General features: G+C 49.2%; 1 protein-coding gene across 9 annotated transcripts in view; it reads left to right on the plus strand.

Moving 5' to 3' along the window:
* LOC105487112 (cation channel sperm associated auxiliary subunit delta) overlaps nucleotides 1–21,380 on the plus strand; it is a 59,654-nt gene that overhangs the window by 18,790 nt on the left and 19,484 nt on the right. For 5 of the 9 annotated variants that reach the window (XM_071086741.1, XM_071086743.1, XM_071086744.1 and 2 more), the window contains 9 exons: nucleotides 2,439–2,522; nucleotides 4,277–4,427; nucleotides 5,982–6,077; nucleotides 7,262–7,344; nucleotides 10,108–10,284; nucleotides 12,379–12,492; nucleotides 15,993–16,082; nucleotides 17,200–17,291; nucleotides 21,007–21,085. In XM_071086741.1, coding sequence (XP_070942842.1) covers nucleotides 2,439–2,522; nucleotides 4,277–4,427; nucleotides 5,982–6,077; nucleotides 7,262–7,344; nucleotides 10,108–10,284; nucleotides 12,379–12,492; nucleotides 15,993–16,082; nucleotides 17,200–17,291; nucleotides 21,007–21,085 — 966 coding nt within the window. The remainder of the gene's footprint in view (nucleotides 1–2,438; nucleotides 2,523–4,276; nucleotides 4,428–5,981; nucleotides 6,078–7,261; nucleotides 7,345–10,107; nucleotides 10,285–12,378; nucleotides 12,493–15,992; nucleotides 16,083–17,199; nucleotides 17,292–21,006; nucleotides 21,086–21,380) is intronic. The other 4 variants (XM_071086740.1, XM_071086745.1, XM_071086742.1 and 1 more) reach the window with 4 other exon arrangements.

The following is a 21,380-nucleotide window of genomic DNA, read 5'->3' on the forward strand; positions in this document are numbered from 1 at the left end:
GTGAAACCCCATCTCTACTGAAAATACAAAAAAAAAAAAAAAATCCTCCAGCTACTTGGGAGGCTAAGGCAGGAGAATCACTTGAACTTAGGAGGTGAAGGTTGCAGTGAGCTCAGATCATGCCACTGCACTCCAGCCTGGGTGACAGAGTGAAACTCTGTCTCAAGAAAAAAAAGAAAAAAGAACAAACAACACAAAAAAGAACACCTAGCATCACTAAAATCCCCAATTATTACTAAAATAGCCTTTGTGTGTGTGTACATGTGTGTACGTGTGTGTGCGTGCGTGTATGTGTGTACGTGTGTGTGCATGCATGTATGTTTGTGTGTATCGGTGTGTGCGCCTGCATGTATGCTTGTGCGTGTGGTGGTGAAGTTGTTTTTATCATGGACATTTCAAGAGGAGAGGTTACCTCAGAGAATAGTTGAGCTCAGCATTGCTATAGCCACGACAAGAGTCAACCCCTATTGCTATCAATTATGTATATTGATGGCTGGATACAGTGACTCACACCTGTAATCCCAGCACTTTGGGAGGCTGAGGAAGGAGGATCACTTGAGCTCAGGAGTTCAAGACCACCGTGGGGAACATAGTGAGACCCTCCCCCATTTCTACAAAAAATTGAAAAAGAAATTAGCTGGGCATGGTGGCAGGTACCTGTGATCCCAGCTACTCAGGGGGCTGGAGGATTGCTTGAGTCTGGGAGACTGAGGCTACAGTGGGGTATGATCACGCCACTGCACTCTAGCCTGGGGGACAGAGAGAGACCCTGTTGCAAGAAAAAAAAAAAAAAGAAAAAGAGAAGAAACTGGCTGGAGTGATGGAGCAAGACCTAGAGTCCCTTCCAGGGCCAGATGGATCTCATAATTCCTAATGGGATAGGTGGAGGGAAGGTCTCGAAGGCGGGTAGAATATTAGATCTCCAAAGCTGTCCACATCCTAATTCCTGGAACCTGTGAATATGGTTCCTGACATAGCAAAAGGAACTTTGCGGATGGGATTAAATTAAGATCTTGAGGCCAGGCTCAATGGCTCACACCGGTAATCCCAGCACTTTCGGAAGCTGAGGCAGGTGGATCACGAGGTCAAGAGTTCAAGACCAGCCTGGCCAAGATGGTGAAACCTCATTTCTACTAAAAATACAGAAAATTAGCTGGGCGTGGTGACGGGCACCTGTAATCCCAGCTACTCGGGAGGCTGAGGCAGGAGAATGGCTTGAACCTGGGAGGCAGAGGTTGCAGTGAGCCGAGGTCACGCCATTGCACTCCAGCCTGGGCAACAAGAATGTAACTCTGTCTCAGAAACAATCAAGGCCACGTGCTGTGGCTGGTGGCTGTAATCCCAGCACTTTGGGAGGCCAAGGTGGGTGGATCATCTGAGGTGAGGAGTTCGAGACCAGCCTGGCCACCATGGCAAAATCCTGTTTCTACAAAAATTAGCCAAATGTGGTGGCAGGTGCCTGTAGTTCCAGCTACTCGAGAGGGGGAGGCCGGGAGGATTGCTTGAACCTGGCAGACAGAGGTTGCAGTGAGCTGAGACTGTGCCAGGCACTCCAGCCTGGGCAACAGAGTGAGACTCCATCTCAAAAAAAAAAAAAAAGATAGCAGTTTTAGTCTCTCTCTCTCTCTCTCTCTCTTCCTCTCTCTCTCTCTTCCTCTCTCTCTGTCTCTCTCTCTTTCTGTCTCTCTCTTCCCCTCTCTCTCTTTCTCTCTCCATCTGTCTCTGTCTCTGCAAGATGTGGGAGGTAGCCAGCTGGGCTGCTATGGAAATCTGTCTCACTATTCCTAGGTGGGGACCTTGATTCATGTTCCAAGTCAGCAGCTAGACACTTTACTGTCCAGCCAACAATCAGAAATGAGGACTCCCAGGCAGGAATGAAAGACTCAGGCATTCTTCTAACAGTCTGGGTCATATCATTTTCTCCAAACACTCACACCAAAGCTGTCTTCTTTCAAGTTTTTGACCCAAGTGTCACATTTCTTTTCTTTTCTTTTCTTTTTTTTTTTTTTGAGACAAGGTCTCACTCTGTCACCCAGGCTGGAGGGCAGTGGCACGATTGTAGCTCACTGCAAACTCTGCCTCCCGGGTTCAAGTGATTCTCCTGCCTCAGCCTCCCGAGTAGCTGGGATTATAGGCGCCCACCACCACGCCCGGCTAATTTTGCGTTTTTAGTAGAGATGGGGTTTCATCATGTTACCAGGCTGATCTCGAACTCCTGACCTCAGGTGATCCACTGCCTCGGCCTCCCAAAGTGCTGGGATTACAGGCCTGAGCCACCCCGCCTGGTCAAGTGTTGTATTTCCAGAGAGGGCATTATCTATTTTTTTTTTTAAAAAGACTTTCCTTCGTTGTAATTTATCAGATAATCTGAAGTTAAACTGACAAACACGTGGGTATTGAGATGGATTCATCTGAAGTATTTTCTGTTTGTTTCATAGGCAGAAATCGTCGGGTCTTTAGGTGGAATCTTCCACTTATTTTCTTTGTCGCAGGTGGGGATGCTTGTAGTGGATCAAGGGAAGGTAAGTAACTTTGCAGGGCAAAGAACTACCCAGAGGACCTTTGCCTAAGCGCAGGTTTTCGTTACAACTCACACATTCTTAAACATTTATTTATTTATTTATTTATTTTATTTTATTTATTTATTTATTTTTTGAAACGGAGTCTGGCTCTGTCGCCCAGGCTGGAGTGCAGTGGCACGATCTCAGCTCACTGCAAGCTCCGCCTCCCGGGTTCACGCCATTCTCCTGCCTCAGCCTCCCAAGTAGCTGGGACTACAGGCGCCCGCCACCACGCCCGGCTAATTTTTTTTGTATTTTTAGTAGAGACGGGGTTTCACCGTGTTAGCCAGGATGGTCTCGATCTCCTGACCTCGTGATCTGCCTGCCTCGGCCTCCCAAAGTGCTGGGATTACAGGCGTGAGCCACCGTGCCCGGCCAATAATATATTTTTGTTTAACCATTTTAAAATAGTATCATTTCTTTTTTTTTATTTATGTGAGACTGATTCTCACCATGTCACCCAGGCTGGAGTGCAGTGGTGTCATCTGGGCTCACTGCAGCCTCCGCCTCCCAGGCTGAAGTGATTCTTGTGTTTCAGCCTCCCAAATAGCTGGGATTACAGGCGCCCGCCACCACGGCCAGGTAATTTTTTTTTTTTTTTTTGAGATGGAGTCTCGCTCTGTCCCCCAGGCTGGAGTGCAGTGGCACGATCTAGGCTCACTGCAAGCTCCGCCTCCGGGGTTCATGCCATTCTCCTGCCTCAGCCTCCCGAGTAGCTGGGACTACAGGCGCCCACCACCACGCCCGGCTAATTTTGTATATTTTTATAGAGACGGGGTTTCACCATGTTAGCCAGGATGGTCTCGATCTCCTGACCTCGTGATCCACCTGCCTTGGCCTCCCAAAGTGCTGGGATTACAGGCGTCAGCCACCGCGCCCAGCCAATTTTTGGTATTTTTAGTAGTGACAGGGTTTCACCATGTTGGCCAGGCTGGTCTCGAATTCCTGACTTCAAGTGACCCCCCCACACCCCCCGCCCCACCTTGGCCTCCCACAGTGCTGGGATTACAGGTGTGAGCCACTGCACCTGGCCCAATAGTACCATTTCAGTATGTTATCAATATAAACAACTAATGGATGAGATAGCTTACATTTTTCTGTACTAAATCTTCAAAATGAGGCCAGGTGCAGTGGCTCATGCCTGTAATCTTAGCACTTTGGAAGTCTGAGGCGGGCAGATCATTTGAGGTCAGGAGTTTGAAATCAGCCTGGCCAACATGGTGAAACCCCATCTCTACTAAAAACACAAAAAAATTAGCCTGGCATGGTGGCGGGTGCCTGTAATCACAGCTACTTGGGAGGCTGAGGCAGAAGAATCACTTGAACCTGGGAGATGGAGGTGGCAGTGAGCCGAGATCGTGCCAGTGCACTCCAGCCTGGGCAACAGAGCCAAATTCCATCTCAAAAATAAAATAAAATAAAATAAAATAAAATAAAATAAAATAAAATAAATCTTCAAAATGCATTGAGCATTTGACACTTAGAGTAATTCTCTATTCAGTGCTAAATTTTCAATGGTTAAACTGAAATGTAACCTTATCAAAACAATAAAGTTGTATTTAATAAAAATAAAAAAAGAAAGGCAGATCTGTGGCTTCTTTGCTTTCTTTGCTGTCCCCTGCACCGGCTAGCCAGACTCCTCTTCCCTCATTAGGACTCAGTGGGACTCCACAGTAGGGTCTGGGGAGAGGCTGAAAGCTGTCTTTTTCTCCCAGGGCATGTTCAAGTACTCAGACCACCCCCTCAACCGGAGTTTGGGGCTGTCTTTTGACTATAACGGGACTCTCGACATCGTCATCGCCCCTGGCCAGAAAGGCATCCTGCTCCTGTGGTTTGAGAAGAGCCTGTTGTTTTCCCGTAATGCAGGTGAGCCCAGGGGCCCAGGGTGGGGCTGCTGCCCAGTGGCCTCCTCCAGAGGGGCCGGGTACAGCCTGGATAAAGGGAGGGGAAGGAGTGACCCCTCCACCACTTGATTTTTTTTTTCCTCTTCCATGTTCCAAGTGGACCACAAGCCCATAATCACTCAGTGGATCTCTCTGCGTCCTCACCAGCTTCCTGGCTTGCGGGATACTTAGGGCCGGGTAGATAGTGACAACTGAAATAAGTGATGGTGACAAGAGTCTCCATCATGGAGGTTTATTCTGCCAGCTTTAGGGCGCATCCCAGAAAAACGCCAGTCAGACACCTCTGAGGCTGCTTTTACAGAGTTTCAGGAGGCTTTGTATTTAACATTTCTTTTTCTTTTTCTTTTTCTTTTTTTGAGACACAGTCTCGCTCTGTTGCCCAGGCTGGAGTGCAGTGGCGCAATCTCGGCTCACTGCAAGCTCCGCCTCCTGGGTTCACGCCATTCTCCTGCCTCAGCCTCCCGAGTAGCTGGGACTACAGGCGCCTGCCACCTCGCCCGGCTAATTTTTTTTTTTGTATTTTTATTTTTCGTATTTTTAGTAGAGATGGGGTTTCACCATGTTAGCCAGGATGGTCTCGATCTCCTGACCTCGTGATCTGCCCGCCTTGGCCTCCCAAAGTGCTGGGATTACAGGCGTGAGCCACCGCGCCCGGGACTACAGGTGCACCACCATGCATAACTAACTTATTTTTTGTAGAGATGGGGTTTCACCTTGTTGCCCAGGCTGGTCCCAAACTCCTGGGCTCAAGCGATCCTCCAGCCTCAGCCTCCCAAAGTGCTGGGATTACAGATGAGAGCCACCAAGCCCGATCTGTTTTATTCCTTATAGTGGTCACCTATATTAGAAGACATTCCGTTGTGTTCAAGCCACTGGTTGACAAAAAACTCAATGGCCCTCCCTCTGAGCTTGCTGATAGAGAAGACTAATGGGGGTCGGGTTTTCTTTTTTCTTTTCTTTTCTCTTCTTTCTTTTTTTTTTTTTTTTGAGATGGAGTCTGGCTCTGTCACCCAGGCTGGAGTGCAGTGGCGCGATCTCGGCTCACTGCAACCTCCACCTTCTGGGTTCAAGCGATTCTCCTGCCTCAGTCTCCCAAGTAGCTGGGATTACAGGTGCGTGCAACCATGCTCGGTTAATTTTTGTATTTTTAGTAGAGACAAGGTTTTGCCACGTTGGCCAGGCTGATCTCGAACTCCTGATGTCAAGTGATCTGCCCATCTCAGCCTCCCAAAGTACTGGGATTACAGGCATGCACCCCTACGCCTGGCAGAAGGGTTGGGTTTTCTTAAACCAAAGCACATTCCTTGTCATGCTTAACAAAATTGTGTTGCAGTGCTGTGTTTTCCTTGATTCATTCTCCTTTGAATAGCAAACCTCTCAAAAGCTATAAGGAACATCAAAGAGCCACTGGCCGGGTGGGCTGGGTGGTGGCACGGGTAGCTGGGGTCGCAGTAGTAGACATCCCCTTTCCCATGATGCACACGGGGCCTCATGCACCTGTCCTGTTACCTCCTAGGTCAGCTCGTCGACACCGTCCGGGTGAAAAAAGGAGAACAGACCTTGTTTACTTCCATTTTTGAAGCCCAGATCACCATCCACAACATTGCTGTCAGTGCGTACTTGACCCACTGGTAGCCTAGAGATATTTAGACCTGGCTTATTAACCATAGGCCTGCCAGACGCAACCCAGCCAAAACATGAAATCAGCCGGGCGCGGTGGCTCATGCCTGTAATCCCAGCACTTTGGGAGGTTGAGGCGGGCAGATCACCTGAGGTCAGGAGTTCGAGACCAGCCTGGCCAACATGGCGAAACCCCCCCCTCTACTAAAAATACAAGAATAAGCCAGGTGCGGTGGCGGGGGACTGTAATCCCAGCTACGTAGGAGGCTGAGGAAGGAAGAATCGCTGGAACCCGGGAGGTGAAGGTTGCAGTGAGCAGATCGCACCATTGCACTCCACCCTGGGCAACAGAGTGAGACTCCAAAAAAAAAAAAAAAAAAGCTTCAACTCTTTATTTTTTCATATTGCTTGGCTTTTCCACATGAACTTTGTGATTATAAACCAGAAAATAGCTGTCATATTATTTTTTTCTTTTTTCTTTTTCTTTTCCTTTCCTTTTTTTTTTTTTTTTTTTTTGAGACAGAGTTTCAATCTTGTTGCCGAGGCTGGAGTACAGTGGTACGATCTCTGCTCAGTGTAACCTCTGCCTCCCTCGTTAAGTGATTCTCCTGCCTCAGCCTCCTGAGTAGCTGGGACTACAGGCACACACCACCGTGCCCGGCTCATTTTTGTATTTTTAGTAGAGAGGAGGATTCACGGCCGGGCGCGGTGGCTCAAGCCTGTAATCCCAGCACTTTGGGAGGCCGAGGTGGGCGGATCACAAGGTCAGGAGATCGAGACCACAGTGAAACCCCGTCTCTACTAAAAATACAAAAAATTAGCCGGGCGCGTGGTGGGCGCCTGTAGTCCCAGCTACTCAGGAGGCTGAGGCAGGAGAATGGCGTGAACCCAGGAGGCGGAGCTTGCAGTGAGCCGAGATCGCGCCACTGCACTCCGGCCTGGGCAACAGCGTGAGACTCCGTCTCAAAAAAAAAAAAAAAAAAAAAAGAGAGGAGGATTCACCATGTTGTTGGCCAGGCTGATCTCGAACTTTGGGCCTCAAGTGATCCACCCCCTCGGCCTGGCAAAGTGCTAGAATTATAGGCGTGAGCCATTGCACCCAGCCATACTTATCTTTTGGTCCACAGAAATGACCAGCATTTCAATTTTCATTTGGTCTTGTTTTGTTTTTCCTAGATGAAAACGAACTGGCAGTTATAACTCGGGAGGATAATTTGTATTATGGCAATCTGGGCATCGTGCCAAGTTCCATAATCAAAGTAGGTAAAAAGAAAGTGGGGTTACGGGCTGGGCGCGGTGGTGCACCCCTGTAATCCCAGCACTTTGGGAGGTTGAGGTGGGAGGATCATCTGAGGTCAGGAGTTCAAGACCAGCCTGGCCAACGTGGTGAAACCCCGTCTCTACCAAAAATACAAAAATTAGCTGGGAGTGGTGGTGGGTGCCCGTAATCCTAGCTACTCGGGAGGCTGAGGCAGGAGAATTGCTTGAGCCCGGAAGGCAGAGTAAGACTCTGTCTTAACAACAATCAAAAAGAAAGTGGGGGCCAGGCGCGGTGGCTCAAGCCTGGAATCCCAGCACTTTGGGAGGCCGAGGCGGGCGGATCACAAGGTCAGGAGATCGAGACCACAGTGAAACCCCGTCTCTACTAAAAATACAAAAAATTAGCCGGGCGCGGTGGCGGGCGCCTGTAGTCCCAGCTACTCAGGAGGCTGAGGCAGGAGAATGGCGGGAACCCGGGAGGCGGAGCTTGCAGTGAGCCGAGATCGCGCCACTGCACTCCAGCCTGGGCAACAGCGTGAGACTCCGTCTCAAAAAAAAAAAAAAAAAGAAAGTGGGGTTACAAATTAGTTGGTAAGGAATAATGGTCTTGTTCACAAACTTCTGAACCTCTTTTCGAAGGCTAGAAATCACTCTAGTTAGCAAAATAATAATACCAACAACAGCAGCTAAAAGGGGAAGAGTTTCCAAAATACGACAGGTGCTGGTCTAGGCACTTTCGTGTATTACATTATTTAACCTTGACCATCATCTTAGGAGTAGCTCCTCATGTCGTCCCTATTTGACAGATGGAAAAACTGAGGCACAGAGTCCTAAGTCATCTGTCCCGGCTCAAAGTGGTACTAAGTGGTGGCACAGGTGTCATCTGACATCCTCTTGTGCATTATGCCTATCTAATTTTTTGTTTTTTTTTGAGATGAAGTCTCACTCTGTCGCCTAGCCTGGAATGCCGTGGCACGATCTCGGCTCACTACAACCTCCACCTCTCAGATTCAAGCAATTCTTCTGCCTCAGCCTCCCCAGTAGCTGGGATTACAGGCTCACGCCACCACACCAGGCTAACTTTTGTAGTTTTAGTGGAGTCAGGGCTTCACCATGTTGTCCAGGCTGGTCTTCAACTCCTGACCTCAGGTGATCCACCGGCCTAGGCCTCCCAAAGTGCTGGGATTACAGTCGTGAGCCACTGTGCCCGGCCACTGTGCCTATCTAATTGTATTTCCAAAAGAAAAGAAAAAAATTAAAAAATTGTATTTCCATCCTCACAGTAACTCCGTGAAGGAGATAATGTCATCCCCCATTTACAAATGAGAAAACAAAAGCTCCAGCTTTTTTTTTTTTTTTTTTTTTTTTTTCTTTTGAGACAGTGTCTCACTTCGAAACCCAGGCTGGAGTGCAGTGGTGTGATACTGGCTCACTGCAGTCTTGACCTCCAGGGCTCAGGTGATCCTCCCACTTCAGCCTCCCGAGTAGCTAGGACTACCAGACTTGGATCATTTTTGGAATTTTTTTTTGTAGAGATGGGGTCTTGCTTTGTTGTCCAGGCTTCCTTCGAACTCCTGGGCTCAAGCAATCCTCCCACCTCGGCCTCCCAAAGTGCTGGGATTACAGGCGTGGTTGCTGCAGCTTCTTTCTTTCCCAAGGCCACATAAGTTGTTAGTGACTGAGCCGAAAGAGTCTCCCAGGTCTACTGACTTCTACCTCAGTGTTTTTCCAGCTAGACTACAGCCTACAGCCACTATAATTCCTGGAAGTTTAAAGAAGGTAAATTCTTTTTTTGAGATGGAGTCTTGGTCTGTCGTCCAGGCTGGAGTGCAGTGGCCGGATCTCAGCTCACTGCAAGCTCCGCCTCCCGGGTTTACGCCATTCTCCTGCCTCAGCCTCCCGAGTAGCTGGGACTACAGGCGCCCGCCACCTCGCCCGGCTAGTTTTTTTCGTAATTTTTAGTAGAGATGGGGTTTCACCGTGTTAGCCAGGATGGTCTCGATCTCCTGACCTCATGATCTGCTCGTCTCGGCCTCCCAAAGTGCTAGGATTACAGGCTTGAGCCACCGTGCCCGGCCCAACTCTGTTTCTTAAAAATAATAATAATAATAAAACTAACAAAAATTTAAAATAAAAGAATTATTTTGGCCAGGCACAGTGGCTCCTTCCTGCAATCCCGGTACTTTGGTTCCAGGAGTTCATGACCAGCGTGGGCAACATAGTGAGATTCTGTCTTTACTAAAAATATGAAAATTAGCTGGGCGTGGTGGTGCATGTCTGTAGTCCCAGCTACTTGTGAGGCAGGAGAATGGCTTGAACCTGGGAGGTGGAGGTTACAGTGAGCCAAGATGGCACCACTGCACTCCAGCCTGGGCGACAGAGTGAGACTCCATCTCAAAAAAAGAATTTACCTTCTTTAAATCTGCATCATGACCGGGCGCGGTGACTTACGCCTGTAATCCCAGCACTTTGGGAGGCCGAGGCGGGTAGATCACGAGGTCAGGAATTCAAGACCAGCCTTACCAACATGGTGAAACCTGTTTCTACTAAAAATACAAAAACTAGCTGGGCGTGGTGGCGTGCGACTATAATCCCAGCAACTCAGGGGAATCTCTTGAACCTGGGCGGCGGAGGTTGCAGTGGGCTGAGATGGCGCCATTGCACTCCAGCCTAGGCGACAGAGCAAGATTCCGTCTCAAAAAATTTAAATCTGCAGAAAAACAATGAGAATGATTGGATCTCAGGAATCATTTTCTTCTTAGTTTGCACACCAACACATCTGGTCAGAAGACGCAGCCCTGATGTTCAGGAGCTCAGGGATTCTGGAAATACTGACCCCACTGCGTGACACAGCTTTTGCAGCTTTTGATTTCCAGAAGTGCCTCCTGAATATCCAGGCAATTCTCATGGACCCTGATCTTCACGTTGGAAGATGCAATGTAGGTGATCCTAACTGTTTAGATCAATGTTCGATGCACTGTTTAAAAAAGACAAATTCAACCTGGGCATGGTGGTGCATGCCTGTAGCCCCAGTTGCTCGGGAGGCTGAGGCTGGAGGGTTGCTTGAGGCCAGGAGTTCAAGACCAGCCTGGGCAACATAGACCCACTTCTAAAACAAAAAAAATGTTTTTTTAAAGCTGGGCGTTGGTCAGGTACGGTGGGAGACTTTGGAGACTGAGTCTTTGGGAGGCCGAGGCGGGCGGATCATTTGAGGTCAGGAGTTCCAGACCAGCCTGGCCAACATGGTGACACCCCATCTCTACTAAAAATACAAAAATTAGCTGGGTGTGGTGGCAGGTGCCTGTCACTCCACCTACTCAGCATGCTGAGGCATGAGAATCTCGTTAACCTCGGAGGCAGAGGTTGCAATGAGCCGAGACCACACCACTGCACTCTAGCCTGGGTGACAGAGCAAGACTCCGTCTCAAAAAAAAAAAAAAAAAAAGTTGGGCGTGGTAGTGTGTACTCTCAGCTACTCGGGAGGCTGAGGTGTGAGGATCACTTGAGCCCAGGAATTAGAGGCTGCAGTGAGCTATGATGGAGTCACTGCACTCCAGCCTGGGTGACAAAATGAGACCCCCAATTTCTAAAAAACTAATATAAAAAAGAGAAATTAACAAAATAAGAGAGACAACAAGATAGTATTCATCACTAGTAAGAGATAGATCACATCACCCACTGAACCTTGCCAACGCGATCAAACTCCAGTCTGATGGGGTGAGCATCACTCCAGCTGCCAATTTGCCAGAAATACAAAAGACAGAGGAAAGGGTTCACCTGCACCAGGGAAATCCAGACTTTGAGAAATGCTACAGGCCCAACAGCTTGGGGGCTTGCTTCCAAAATCCGTGGAAAGGAAAAGGGGTCCGGGCATGGTGGCTCAAGCCTGTAATCCTAACACTTTGGGAGGCCGAGGCGGGCAGGTCACGTGAGGTCAGGGGTTCGAGACCAGCCTGGCCAACATGGTGAAACCCCGTCTCTACTAAAAATACAAAAATTAGACGGGCGTGGTGGCACATGCTTGTAATCCCAGCTACTCAGGAGGCTGAGGCAGGAGAATCACTTGAACCTGGGAGGCAGAGGTTGCAGTGAGCCGAAACTGCACCACTGCACTCCAGCCTGGGTGATAGAGTGAGACTCCATGTCAAAAAAAAAAAAAAAAAAAAATATATATATATATATATATATATATATATATATATAGTTTTTTGGCAGAGACAGGAGTCTCCCTGTGTTGTCCAGGTTGGTCTCAAACCCCTGAACTTAAGTGATCCTCTGCACCTCAGGATTACAGCTGTGAGCCACTAAACCCAGCCAACGAACCCGTAGATTGAGAGAGGATTAAAAGACACACCCGTGTTGGGAAATGGACAAGACTGTTATGGTCTGGAGATGCATACTGGGGCGGCTCTACTCTAAAGAAACAGAAAGAAACCGGGCACAGTGGCTCACGCTTATAACCCCAAGCACTTTGGGAGGCCGAGACGAGAGGATTGCTTGTGCCCAGGAGTTTGGGACCAGCCTGGCAACATAGTAAGACCTTGCCTCTACCAAAAAAAAAAAAAAAATTAAATTAGCTAGGCATGGTGGCACACACCTGTCGTCCCGGCTACTCGGGAGGCTGAGGGAAGAGGATTGCTTGATCCTGGGAGGTCAAGGCTGCAGTGAGCCATGATCAAACCACTGCACTGCAGCCTGGGCGACAGAGCGAGATCCTATCTCAAAAAAAAAAAAAAGAAAAGAAAAAAAGCAAAAGCAAAAAAAAAAAAAAAGAAAAAGAAAAGCAAAAAAAAAAAAAAAAAGCAATTACTGCGAATGTCAGGGTTGGCGGATACTTCTGAAGAGAAGGGAGGGCTGGCATTGTGCCCAACTTGGGCCCTTTCTGGAAATAAAGAGTCTAGTGGGGAAGCCAGAGGCACAAGTGGAGATTCAGGCGGCAGCACCAGGAGGGTCCTTTCCTCCTTCCCACCTCCTTGCCCTTTCTTTCTGGGAACGGGAGCATGATTGTCTTTCTTCTTTGCCTTCCTAACTAGATAGAGTTTCTGAAAGGAGAATTTACATACAGGATGTATACCATTGACATGCACAGCCAGCTGGAACTGACTGCTTTGTTGATACCCCAGCCAGGCACATCCCTGATTCCTCTGGTAAGTACATCTCGATGTTTCTGCTATCGGGATTCTCAGCCACATGCCCGGTGCCCACTCCCAGATTCTGGAAATCCCTTGGCATCCCCCACAAGGAGAGACGCTACTCAGGCACTCACGATTCTGCATAGAAATTGTCTCTATGTGTCTTTTTTTTTTTTTTTTTTTTGAGACAGGACCTCATTTTGTCCATTAAGCTGGAGTGCAGTAGTGTGATCTCGGCTCACTGCAACCTCTGCCTCTCAGGCTCAAGCAATACTCCTGCCTCAGCCTCACGAGTAGCTGGGATTACCGGCATGTGCCACCACACCTGGTGAATTTTGTATTTTTAGTGGAGATGGGGTTTCCCCATGTTGGCCAGGCTGGTCTTGAACTCCTGGTCTCAGGTGATCTGCTCACCTCAGACTCCGAAAGTGCTGGGATTACAGGCATGAGCCACCATGTCCAGCCATTTCTATGTGTCTTCCCCCTTGACCAGCCTCTGCATGTCTGGGCATGATGAGGTTGTGGCTGTGCGGCTGGCTGCCTGGCCTCTCTTGTGCCGTCTCTGTGCCTCCTCCATCCTTCTCAGCTGCTCATAAATTCATTTTCTATTCTTGACTTTTCTTTTTCTTTCTTTCTTTTTTTTTTTTTTGAGATAGAGTTTTGCTCTGTTGCCCAAGCTGGAGTGCAGTGGCACGATCTCGGCTCACTGCAACCTCTGCCTCCCAGGTTCAAGCGATTCTCCTGCCTCAGCCTCCCAAGTAGCTGGGATTATAGGTGCATGCCACCATGACTGACTGAGTTTTGTATTTTTAGTAAGAGGGGGTTTTGCCATGTTGGTCAGACTTGTCTCGAACTCCTGACCTCATGATCCACCCACCTCGGACTCCCAAAGTGCTGGGATTACAGGCATGAGCCATCACGCCGGCCTCATTTTCTTAACTCAGCCTGTTGCTCAGGCTTCTCTTGCTAGCAGCTAAGAGCCCTGACCCCATGGCCTTCCCCCACCCAGCAGGAAGTGCTTGGATGTTTCTAGATCCAAAATCCAAGTGTCTAAGCCTAGACATTAGTTGTAAGTACAGATGGTCCTACAATTTTTTGACTTTACAATGGCACAAAACTGATTACATTCAGTAGGAACTGTGCTTCCAGTACTGATACAAACTTTCTGTTTTTCACTGTTAGTATTCAGTAAGTTACATGAGGACCAGGCACAGCAGCTCACGCCAGTAATTTCAGTACTGCAGGAAGCTGAGGTGGGAGGATCGCTTGAACCCAGGAGCTCAAGACTAGCCTGGGCAACATAGTGAGACCCTGTCTCTACAAAAAAATTAAAATTATGAGCTGGGTGTGGTGGCGCATGCCTGTAATCCCAGCTACTCGGGAGGCTGAGGCAGGAGAATCACTTGAACCCTGGAGGCAGAAGTTATGGTGAGCTGAGGTCACGCCATTGCACTCCAGCCTGAGCAACAAGAGTGAAACTCTGTCTCAAAATAAATAAATAAATAAATAAATAAAAATAAATAAATAAAAATTAGCCAGGTGTAGTGGCATGCACCTGTAGTCTCACCTACATGGGAGGCTGAGGCAGGAGGATCACTTGAGCCCAGGAGGCTGAGGCTGCAGTGAGCTATAATCATGCCATTGCACTCCAGCCTGGGTAAGAGGGCAAGACCTCATCTCTTAAAAAATAAAAAATTTGTCCAAGTGTGGTGGCTCACACCTGTAATCCCAGCACTTTGGAAGGCCAAGGCGGGCAGATTGCCTGAGGCCAGGAGTTCAAGACCGGCCTGGCCAACAGCCGGGTGTGACGGCGGGCATCTGTAGTCCCAGCTACTCAAGAGGCTAAGGCAGGAGAATCACTTGAATCTGGGAGGTGAAGGTTGCAGTGAGCTGAGACCACGCTTCTCCACTCCAGCCTAGGCGACAGAGTGAGACTCCGTCTCAAAAAAATAAATAAAAATAAATAAATATAAATTTAAAAAAGTTAAAAGGAGGTAAATTATTGCTTCATGAGGACAGAGTTTCTGTTTGGGGTGACGAGAAAGTTTTGGAAACAGATGGTGGTGATGGTTGCACAATATTGTGACTCTACCCAATGCCATTGAATTGTACAGTTAAAGGTGGGTAAATTCATCCAAATGTGTTATCTATTTCTACAAACATTCAGGAAGGCTGGACCCCTGAAATGTCAACGTCGTGATCCAGGGGGTGGAAGGGCGAGCGGGTTTTGTTCTCCTTTTGGTATTGCTTGGTTTGTTCTCAACTTAAAGTAGTCTGGGTTAACTTCCAATGCTTGGTAGGTTAGATCTATTAAATGTATTTTCAAGCCGGGCATGGTGGCTCACACCTGTAATCCCAACACTTTGGGAGGCCAAGTTGGGCAGATTGCCTAAGCTCAGGAGTTTGAGACCAGCCTGTGCAACATGGTAAAACCTCGTCTCTACTAAAAATACAAAAATTAGCTGGGTGTGGTAGCGTGCTTGTAATCCCAGCTACTCGGGAGGCTAATCCATGAGAATCGCTCGAACCCAGGAGGCAGAGGTTGCCGTGAGCTGAGATCAGACCACTGCACTGCAGCCTGGGTGACAGAGTGAGACTCTGCCTCCGAAAAAAAATAAAAATAAATAAATAGGCCGGGTGCAGTGGCTCATGCCTGTAATCCCAGCACTTTAGGAGGCTGACACAAGTATATCATCTGAGGTCAGGAGTTCGAGACCAGCCTGGCCAACATGGTGAAACCCCGTCTGTACTAAAAATACAAAAATTAGCTGGGTGTGTTGGCGCATGCCTGTGATCCCAACTACTTGGGAGGCTGAGGTATAAGAATCACTGGAACCTGCGAGGCAGAGGTTTCAGTGAGCTGAGTTTGCACGACTGCACTCCAGCCTGGGTGACAGAGTGACTCCATCTCAAAAATAAATAAATAAATAAATAAATAAAATAATAAATAAATAAATAAATGCATTTTCAACTTCTTCTTCTTCTTCTTTTTTTGAGACAGAGTTTCGCTCTTGTTACCCAGGCTGGAGTACAATGGCGTGATCTCAGCTCACCACAACCTCCGCCTCCTGGGTTCAAGGGATTCTCTTGCCTCGGGCTCCCTAGTAGCTGGGATTACAGGCATGTGCCACTATGCCCGGCTAATTTTGTACTTTTAGTAGAGATGGGGTTTCTCCGTGTTGGTCAGGCTGGTCTCAAACTCCCGACCTCAGGTGATCCACCTGCCTCGGCCTCCCAAAGTGCTGGAAGTACAGGCGTGAGCAACCATGCCTGGCCAACTTTTTTTTTTTTTTGTAGAGATGGGATCTCACTGTGTTGCCCAGGCTGGTCTTGAACTCCTGGGCTCAAGTGGTCTTCCCACCTTGGTCTCCCAAAGTGCTGGGATTACAGGCATTAGCCACTGTGCCCGGTCCTGGTTTTTCATCTGAAGGTGTGTTGGGGACACTGCGGGGATTTGTTGCCCCATCTTGCTTGCTGGCTCCGTACAGCCTGAGCTTCTCTGCTCCCACTCCCAGGTGATGGTGAGCAACCCCCACTCCCTGGGGTTCCAGGCCACCTTCTATGAGAGCGGTTACACGTCAGACGGGAACACTAAGTACAAACTGGTGAGCCGCATCCCCACCAAACCCCGTCGCCTGTCCCTTGAGGGGCCCCCCTCTTCCTCCTTCCCTTATCAGCATAAAAAGCTGAGGAGTTTCCAGGGTACATAGCCCCTGGCTGTGCCCCGGGATGGGAAGATGATCAGGCAGCCGTCACCCACGCGCTTGGCCTCATTAAAGTGTCACACCGGAGAGACCCGGATGGCATGACAGGGAGGAGCCTAACCCAGCCCGAGGAGGGTGGCCGGAGATCTGAGTTAGCTGGGTAAACTGAGGCATGAGGCTTGAGTCGGGGCAGTTTCCACAGGGCAGGGGCCTGACCAGGTGCAAGTCGGTGACGGCAAACTCCTTTGATCAGGTTCTTCACGTCACATCTAGGTGAGTGAGGAAAACGATCGCTCCTCACTACGGGTCCCCAGAACTCAGGGAGCACGGGAATGGGCGCCATCATATTGGGGCCGTTGTTTCTGTGAACTTCCAGAAGGCTTTCACAGGCGCTGGGATTAGAACAGAGCACGGCTTGGCTGGGCGCAGTGGCTCACGCCTGGAATCCCAGCACTTTGGGAGGCCAAAGCGGGTGGATCACTGGAGGTCAGGAGTTTGAGACCAGCCTGGCCAACGTGGTGAAACCCTGTGTCTACTAAAAATACAAAAAAAAAAAAAAAAAAAAAATAGCTGGGCGTGGTGGTGGGCGCCTGTAGTCCCAGCTATGCAGGAGGCTGAGGCAGGAGAATGGCGTGAACCCGGGAGGCGGAGCTTGCAGTGAGCCGAGGTCGCGCCACTGCACTCCAGCCTGGGCGACAGAGTGAGACTCCATCTCAAGAAACAGGAAAAAAAAAAAGGCAAAAATTAGCTAGGCATGGCAACGCTCACCTGTAGTCCCAGCTACTTGGGAGGATGAGGCAGGAGAATCCCTTGAACCTGGGAGGCGGAGCTCGCAGTGAGCCAAGATGGTGCTACTGCACTCCAGCCTGGGCAACAGAGAGAGACTCCATCTCAAAAAAAAAAAAAAAAAAAAGAACAGAGTGGGACTAAGAGGCTTCCAGGTTTGTCTCCTCACGTCCCCTCCAACACCCCATCTCTGCCAGTGTCCTGAGTTGGGGGATGCCCGTGTGTTCCACAGATGTACTTGGGATCTTCTCTCTTGACCCCACAGGATATTTACTTAAAACAGCAGCAGCACTGGGGCAGGACCGACTTCAACTTCACTTCCAGGTGTGTTGTCTCCCGGCAGAGGTGGGGACCGGGCTGCCTACAGGGGTTCCCTTAGCAGGAGCGAACAGAAGCAGGGCTGAGATCAGACCCCCAGCTTTAGAACAATAAAACAAGGCGATTAAGGCCGGGCGCGGTGGCTCAAGCCTGTAATCCCAGCACTTTGGGAGGCCGAGGCGGGCGGATCACAAGGTCAGGAGATCGAGACCACAGTGAAACCCCGTCTCTACTAAAAATACAAAAAATTAGCCGGGCGCGGTGGCGGGCGCCTGTAGTCCCAGCTACTCAGGAGGCTGAGGCAGGAGAATGGCGGGAACCCGGGAGGCGGAGCTTGCAGTGAGCCGAGATCGCGCCACTGCACTCCAGCCTGGGCAACAGCGTGAGACTCCGTCTCAAAAAAAAAAAAAAAAAAAAAAAAAAAAACAACAAGGTGATTAAAACACTTCACAAGAGCCGGGCGTGGTGGCTCACGCCTGGAATCCCGGCACTTTGGGAGGCCAAGGTGGGTGGATCCCCTGAGGTCAGGAGTTGGAAACCAGCCTAGCCAACATGGTGAAACCCCATCTCTACTAGAAAATACAAAAAAAAAAAATAGCTAGGTGTAGTGGCAGGCACCTCTAATTTCAGCTACTCGGGAGGCTGAGGCAGGAGAACTGCTTGAACCCAGGAGGCGGAGGTTGCAGTGAGCCGAGATCACGCCGTTGCACTCTAGCCTAGGCGACAAGAGTGAAACTCTGTCTCAAAAAAAAAAAAAAGAGCCAAGTGTAGGGGTGGGCATCTGTAATCCTAGCTCCTCAGGAGGCTGAGGCATGAGAATGGCTTGAACCCAGGAGGCGGAGGTTGCAGTGAGCCGAGATGGTACCACTGCACTCCAGCCCGGGCAACACAGTGAGACTCCATCTCAAAAACAACAACAAAACAACAACAAAAACACTTTACGAATGGCGGTCCCTCAAAACACTGAAACATGGAATTACCATTTGCTCCAACAAACCCACTGCCATCCGTCCAAAAGAATAGAAAGCAGGGGCCGGGCGCGGTGGCTCACACCGGTAATCCCAACACCTTGGGAGGCCACGGTAGGCAGATCACGAGGTCAGGAGTTCGAGACCAGCCTGGCCAACATGGTGAAACCCATCTTTACTAAAAATACAAAAATTAGCTGGGCAAGGTGGTGTGTGCCTGTAATCCCAGCTATTCAGGAGGCTTTGGCAGAACTGCTTGAACCCAGGAGGCAGAGCTTGCAGTGAGCCGAGATTGTAGCTGGGGCTACAGGTGTGTGCCACCACGCCTGGCTTTTTTTTTTTTTTTTTTTTTTTTTTTGTATTTTTAATAGAAATAGAGTTTCACAATAGTAGCCAGACTGGTCTTGAACTCTTTTTTTTTTTTTTTTTTTTTTTTGAGATGGAGTCTCGCTCTGTCGCCCAGGCCGGAGTGCAGTGGTGTAATCTCAGCTCACTGCAAGCTCCGCCTCCCGGGTTTACGCCATTCTTCTGCCTCAGCCTCCCGAGTAGCTGGGACTACAGGCGCCCGCCACCACGCCCGGCTAGTTTTTTGTATTTTTAGTAGAGACGGGGTTTCACCATGTTAGCCAAGATGGTCTGGATCTCCTGACCTCGTGATCCGCCTGTCTCAGCCTCCCAAAGTGCTGGGATTACAGGCTTGAGCCACCGCGCCCGGCCAGTCTTGAACTCTTGACCTCAAGTGATGTGCCCGTCTCGGCCTCCCAAAGTGCTGGGATTACAGGCGAGGGCCACTGCGCCTGGCCTGCCATACATTTTTCTTTCTTTTTTTTTTTTTTTTTGTTGAGACCGAGTCTTGTTCTGTCACCCAGGCTGGAGTGCAGTGGCACAATCTCGACTCACTGCAAGCTCCGCCTCCCGGGTTCACGCCATTCTCCTGTCTCAGCCTCCCGAGTAGCTGGGACTACAGGCACCACCACGCCCGGCTAATTTTGTTTTGTTTTGTTTTGTTTTTTTTGTTTTTTTGAGACGGAGTCTTGCTGTGCCCCAGGCTGGAGTGCAGTGGCGCGCGATCTCTGCTCACTGCAGGCTCCGCCCCGCCGGTTTCACGCCATTCTCCTGCCTCAGCCTCCCAAGTAGCTGGGACTACAGGCGCCCGCCACCTCACCCGGCTAATTTTCTTGTATTTTTAGTAGAGACGGGGTTTCACCGGGTTAGCCAGGATGGTCTCGATCTCCTGACCTCGTGATCCGCCCATCTCGGCCTCCCAAAGTGCTGGGATTACAGGCTTGAGCCACCGCGCCCGGCTTGTTTTGTATTTTTAGTAGAGACGGGGTTTCACCATGTTAGTGAGGATGGTCTCGATCTCCTGACCTCGTGATCTGCCCGCCTCGGCCTCCCAAAGTGCTGGGATTACAGGCGTGAACCACCGCACCCGGCCCATACCTTTTTTTTTTTTTTTTTTTTGAGACACAGTTTCACTCTGTCGCCTAGGCTAGAGTGCAGCAGTGTGATCACCGGTCACTGCAACCTTCACTTCCTGAGTTCAAGCCATTCTTTTGCCTTGGCCTCCCAAGTAGCTGGGGTTACAGACACATGCCACCATGCCTGGCTAATTTTTGTATTAGTAGTAGAGACAGGGTTTCGCCATGTTGGCCAGGCTGGTCTCGAACTCCTTACCTTAGGTGATCCACCTACCTCGGCCTCCCAAAGTTCTGATATTACAGGCATGAGCCACCGAGGCCAGTCCCATACACTTTTAAACTATCAGATATTGTGAGAATTCACTGACTATCACAAGAACACCAAGGGGGAAACTATCTCCATGATCCAATCACCTCCCATCAGGTCCCTCCCCTGACATGTGAGGATTACAATTTAAGATGAGATTTGGGTGGGGACATAGAACCAAACCATATCAGATGGATAAATGGGTAGATAGATGAGTGGACAGATGGATAGAGAGATGGATGGATGGTTGGCTGGAGGGGTGGATGGATGGATGGATGGATGGATGGATGGATGGATGGATGAATGGATGGATGGATGGATGGATGGATAGATGGATGAGTGAATGGATGAATGGATGGGTGGGTGGATGGAATGGATAGATAGATAAATGGGTAGATAGATGAGTGGTTGGATAGAGAGATGGATGGGTGGATGGATGGATGGATAGATGGGTGGGTGGAATGAATGGATGGAAGGATGGATGAGATGGATGGATGGGTGGATGGATGGATGCATAAATGGATAGATAGATGAGTGAATGGATGGATGGATGGATGGATGGGTGGGTGGATGGAATGGATGGATAAATGGGTAGATGGATGAGTGGATGGATAGAGAGATGGATGGGTGGGTGGATGGATAGAGAGATGGATGGGTGGATGGATGGATGAGTGGGTGGATGGAATGGATGGATAAATGGGTAGATGGATGAGTGGATGGGTAGAGAGATGGAAGGGTGGATAGGTTGATGGATGGACGAATGGGTGGGTGGAATGAATGGATGGATGAGATGGATGGATGGATGGATGAATGGATGTATGGGTGGAATGAATGGATGGATGAGATGGATTGATGTATGTATGGATGGATGGACGAATGGGTGGGTGGAATGAATGGATGGAAAGATGGATGAGATGGATTGATGGATGCATGGGTGATTGAATGGATGAAAGGATGAATGAAATGCAGCTGTGTTGTTTACAAGGGTGCTGTTCTTTAATAACACAGGTTCCATTGCCTTGCAGCTTAAAGAGAGCCACCATGTCTACCTTAACTGTGGACATAGCAAACAAGGAAATTTCATGTGTGGATATCAAGCCACTGGTAGGTGCCAAATCTTTGCTGTCCCATATTTGGTGTCGTACGTGTTAAAGACACATGGAAGCTGGCCCTGAGGTTGCAGTGAGCAGAGATAGTGCCACTGCACTCCAACCTGGGTGCAACAGAGTGAGACTCTGCCTCAAAAAATTAAAAAAATTTTAAAATAATAATAAACATTCATGGCATAAAAAAATGTATGGCTGCATGCTTCCACACAGATGAACCTCGAGGAGATCCCACACGGTGAGAGAAGCCAGGCACGAAAGGACAAATCCTGTGTGATTCCACTGTTAGGAGG

This window comes from Macaca nemestrina, chromosome 20 (assembly GCF_043159975.1).
Source record: "Macaca nemestrina isolate mMacNem1 chromosome 20, mMacNem.hap1, whole genome shotgun sequence".
Taxonomy (NCBI): Eukaryota; Metazoa; Chordata; class Mammalia; order Primates; family Cercopithecidae; genus Macaca; species Macaca nemestrina.